The 5,000-nt window shown below is 38.5% G+C and overlaps 1 protein-coding gene across 1 annotated transcript in view; it reads left to right on the forward strand.

Moving 5' to 3' along the window:
- Nucleotides 1-5,000, forward strand: part of kcnj10b (potassium inwardly rectifying channel subfamily J member 10b) — a 21,323-nt gene that overhangs the window by 2,491 nt on the left and 13,832 nt on the right. The window contains exon 2 of the mRNA XM_079876988.1: nt 4,147-4,486. Within this exon, the coding sequence (XP_079733114.1) occupies nt 4,147-4,486 (340 nt within the window). The remainder of the gene's footprint in view (nt 1-4,146; nt 4,487-5,000) is intronic.

Here is a 5,000-nt window from a genome sequence, read left to right on the forward strand (position 1 = left end):
CTTACCAAATTGCTAACATGCTGCTAGCATGTTTTAGCACTTTGCCAGTATGCTACCATGTTTTAACGTTGTTAGTATGTTTTAGCATGTTGGTAACATGTTTAAGCATGATGTTAACATGAATTAGCACTTTGTTAGCATGATTAAACATGTTGTTAACATCTTTTAGCAGATTTGCTAGAATGATGTAGCATGTTGCTAGTATGTTTCACCATTTTGCTATCCTTATCTAGCATGTTGCTAATGTGTTTTAACACTTTGCTAGCATTTAACATTGTTAGTATGTTTCAAAATGTTGTTAGCATGAATTAGCATGTTTCTAACATGATTTAACATGTTGCTAACATTTTTTAACATATTGCTAGCATGAATTAACATGTTGTTAGTATGAATTAACATGAAAGTAACATGAATTTGCATGTTTCAGGATGTTGCTAGCATGAATTAGCACATTGCTAATTTAACATATGGCTAACATATTTTTGCTAGTATGTTTTAACACTTTGCTAACATGAAATAGCATGTTGCTAGCATGAATTAACATGTTACTAACATGAGTTAACATGATGATAACATGTTTTACCATGTTGTTAGCATTAATTAGTATGTTGTTAATGTGTTTTAGCACATTTGCTATTATGAATTGCCATTTTGCTTGCATGTTTTAGCCTTTGCTATCATAATTAAGCATGTTTGTTACCATAAATTAGCATGTTGATAGCATGTTTTAGCACATGTTGCCATTGTGATTAAACAAGTTGCTAGCATGTTTTATCATGTTGTAAGCATAAAGTCGCATGGTGCTAGCATGTTCTAACATATAGTTAACATGAATTAGCATTTTGCTAGCATGATTCAACATACTGCTAGCATGAATTAGCATTTTGTTAACATGTTCTAGCACAATGCTATCATGATTAAGCTTGTTTTGCTAGCATGAATTAGCATGTTTCAACATGTTGCTATTATGATTAAACATGTTGTTAGCATTATTTAACCTGTTGAAAGCATGTCATAACACGTTTGCTAGCATGAATTACCATTTTGTTAGCATGTTTAGCACATGTTGCTATTATGATTAAACATGTTGCTAGCATGTTTGATCATGTTGTTAACATGAATTAGGATACTGCTAACATGTTTTAACATATTGTTAACATGAATTAGCATGTTGCTAGCATGAATTAGCATGCTGCTAACATGTTTAACAAGTTGCTATTACGATTAAGCATATTGCTATTATGATTAAGCATGTTGCTAACATGTTTTAGCACTTTGCTAACATGAAGCTTTGTCAAGCCATCAATTACACAGGAACAGTGAGCGACACTGAATTAAACATGACATTTTGAAGTAGAAAAACTGAAATAGGATTTTTTTTTTTTTTTTTTTGGTATAATGCACTCCAATAATCTTGGAGTTTTATTTACGACTTTGAAAAAAATATTTTTTACATTGTAGCAACTGGTAGATGACATCCACAATCAGATGATCCATCAGATTACATAACAACACTGAATATAATTAATGCTGTTATATAAGTGTTCTGCTGAAAAACTGAATAGAGGCTTTGTTTTATTGAACATTAATGCATCTACAGCGCAAACAAAACGCATTTGGACAAAAATAGCCATTAATTAAGGCTAACATTTGTGGTCAAGATGCCCGTTCTGAGGGTGTTTGTGGAAGATGTTGATAGTTAATGCGACTGTGAGGCTTCATACATCGCGCATTGAGATTTCACTGAGACTTCAATCCATAAAGAAAGTCACATTAGTGCGTAGAACATCCTGAAGCGTCTACTTGCTATATTTCATATCTAATGGAATGAGTTTAAAGGGTTAGTTCACCCAAAAATGAAAATTCTGTCAGTAATCACCCTCATGTTGTTCCAACCCCGTAAGACCTCCGTTCATCTTCGGAACACAAATGAAGATATTTTTGATTAAATCTGAGAGTTGTCTCACTCCTCCATAGGCTTCTAAGGGACTGAAACTTGCTGGCCCAGAAAAGTTATTAAAGAGATCGTTAATATAGTCCAAGTGACTACAGTGGCTCAATCTTAAGTATATCAAGCGACGAGAATACTTTTTGTGCGCAAAAAACCCCAAAAATAACGACTTTATTCCACTATTCATTTCATTCTCTCTCTGGGCCTCGAGTTGGTTCACGTAGTGTTTTAGCGCAGCGCGTCTGTGTTACACGTCACCACGTAGGCTCACTATTGGCTGACGCTGGTCATGTGTGTGATGCGTGTGACGTGTAACCAGAGAAAGTCTAATGAGGGGAGAAGTGCCACTCAATAAACTTCCAGTTGCAGTTCCACTCTTGTTCCACATGAGGGCGCTCACATGACGAGTGCAGAATGAATGGAGGTCTATGGAGCTATACCGCTCAAAATCCACTTTTCTCAGGATATAATTTTTTGTCTAGTAATTTGAACGTTGTTTTCGAAAGGGGATGCAAAGAAATTACACATTGCTGGGTGTTAGATTTTTTAGAGTCACTTATTTGCTTTAAAAAGTCTTTCAAAATGTCAATGACGTCAGAATGCTGACGTCATTAGCAGAATGCTCGCGTGTTATGGGCAACAACAACTCAACCTGTAAGAAATCGAAAGGACATAAGTACTCGTTCATTCAACTTTCGATCTATAACTCATGTTGAACTTGCAAAACCTACAATCAAATCTGAGATTTCTCAACGGCAATCGAGTGAAAGAGACAAATTTAGCCGTCTAGCTCCATAGACTCCCATTCATTCTGCACTCATGGGCGATCGCCCCCAGTGGAGCTCTGGTGGAACTACAACCAGTAGGACTTAATAGGGCATTGGAGTGAACAGGCTTTCCGTAGACGGGCTTTGGTGTAACACAGACGCGCTGCGCAAAAACAGTACGTGAACCAACTCGAGGCCCAGAGAGAAGGAAATGAATAGTGGAATAAAGTCGTTATTTTTGTTTGTTTTTTGTGCACAAAAAGTATTCTCGTCGCTTGATAAACTTAAGATTGAGCCACTGTAGTCACTTGGACTATATTAACGATCTCTTTAATAACTTTTCTGGGCCAGCAAGTTTCAGTCCCTTAGAAGCCTATGGAGGAGTGATCCAGCTCTCAGATTTCATCAAAAATATCTTCATTTGTGTTCTGAAGATGAACGAAGGTCTTACGGGGTTGAACAACATGAGGGTGAGTAATTACTGACAGAATTTTCATTTTTGGGTGAACTAACCCTTTAAACGGGTGGATGCGGAGAAACGTTTACACACAGTCTTCCATTCAAACGCCCTCATTTAGTCCGTCTCTTTCCACTCATTGTTTGTTAAAAGTCTCTCTCATGTAATATAATCTCCTGATTAATCAGATAAACTGTAGTCAATGAGCTTCTCCCTGCGGAGTGAAAAATAAACCACTGGACAAATGTACCGCAGAAAAACAAGTGAGCTGAATTTAAATGTGCATTTTTGTATTTCAAGCCTATAGCAGTCAATGCACACGCGCTGATATAAGTATTGCATGATAAAATCTGAAGCAAAATTCCCAACAATTTAATCTCAATCTTTTCCATTGTTTTTTACTGTCTCCTCTCCTCATCTTTGGAGCAGAGTTTCTCAGAACTGTTTGTCTCTTCATGTAATTCCTTAAAGTCCCAGTGTAGTCAAGAATTGAATCCCTTAAAACTCATCTTTGATCACTAAAATTACATATTTAAAAAATAAATTCCTTGCAAACAATTCTTCATGTCTTAAAATATCTTGACTGTAACTCGACACCCTTGCGTCATTTAGTATGCGTGGTTCTATGAATATGCAAATGAGCCCCGCCTCCACTCACTCACTCAGCTCAGAGATCCACTGGTTGACGATCACACATTGATCTGATTGGTTACAAGGTAGTTTGTGACGTCAGAAACACCAGCGATTTCAAAGTGTGTTTTTGAGACTGTCTTTGGTTCACTGCAGTTTTAAGGAGGAAATACTCAGCAATGGTGTCGACTTGTGAATTTACACATGGTGTGTCTTAAAGCGCATTAAAAACACCACATAGACATATAAACAGCATTATATGTCCAAAAGGGGACTTTAAAAACATAAAAGCAACGGCCAAATGCATAAATGTAAATGAGCATCACTTGTTTCTTCTCTAGATGACGTCGGCCACACCCACTTCTTCTCATGGCCCCGCCCCTCAGAAGGTCTGCCACTCCCAGACTCAGACAGACGTTCTGAAGCCTCTGCTCGGAGGGGTGGGGCCTGGGAGTCAGGTGACACGCAGGAGGCGGGTCTTATCCAAGGATGGGCGGAGCAACGTGCGTGTCGAGCATGTGAGGGGGCGTGGCGCTCTTTACCTGCGTGACCCCTGGACGACCTTTGTGGACATGCAGTGGAGGTACAAACTGGTTCTGTTCAGCGCCACGTTTGTGGGCACCTGGTTCGCCTTCGGACTGCTGTGGTACTTGCTGGCTTTGGTGCACGGAGACCTGCTGGGTAAGAGTTTGTTGATTATGATTTTACTTTTTTTACTTTAGTTAGTGTGTAATGTTGCTGTTTGAGCATAAACAACATCTGCAAAGTTACGACGGTCAACGTTCAAAGCAAAGGGAGATATTTGCTTTTACAGAAATCATTTTTAAGGACTACAACAAACGGCTGGTAGAGACTACACGAGCTTCCTCCCGGGTTAGTGACATCACAAACCCTTAAATTTACATAAACCCCGCCCCGGGAACGCGATTTATAGATTATCATGACAGAATATGCTAATCAATGACTAGAAGATGGTTAACTCCACATCAGATACATAAATTCATCAACTAACCATTCAGAAATGTCCTGTTGCTTCTACATGTTGTCTCTTCTTCTCGAGTCTCTCCATTATTGTCTGACTCCAGTTTGGACATAAAAGGCTAAAAGTTTTTGAAATGTTCAGTGTGTGTCTGTGTGAGGTAACTGAAGCTGCTAACACACACACACACACACACACACAGGAGCTGTTGAAGCT

This window comes from Squalius cephalus, assembly GCF_949319135.1.
Source record: "Squalius cephalus genome assembly, chromosome: 7".
In the NCBI taxonomy this organism is placed as follows: Eukaryota; Metazoa; Chordata; class Actinopteri; order Cypriniformes; family Leuciscidae; genus Squalius; species Squalius cephalus.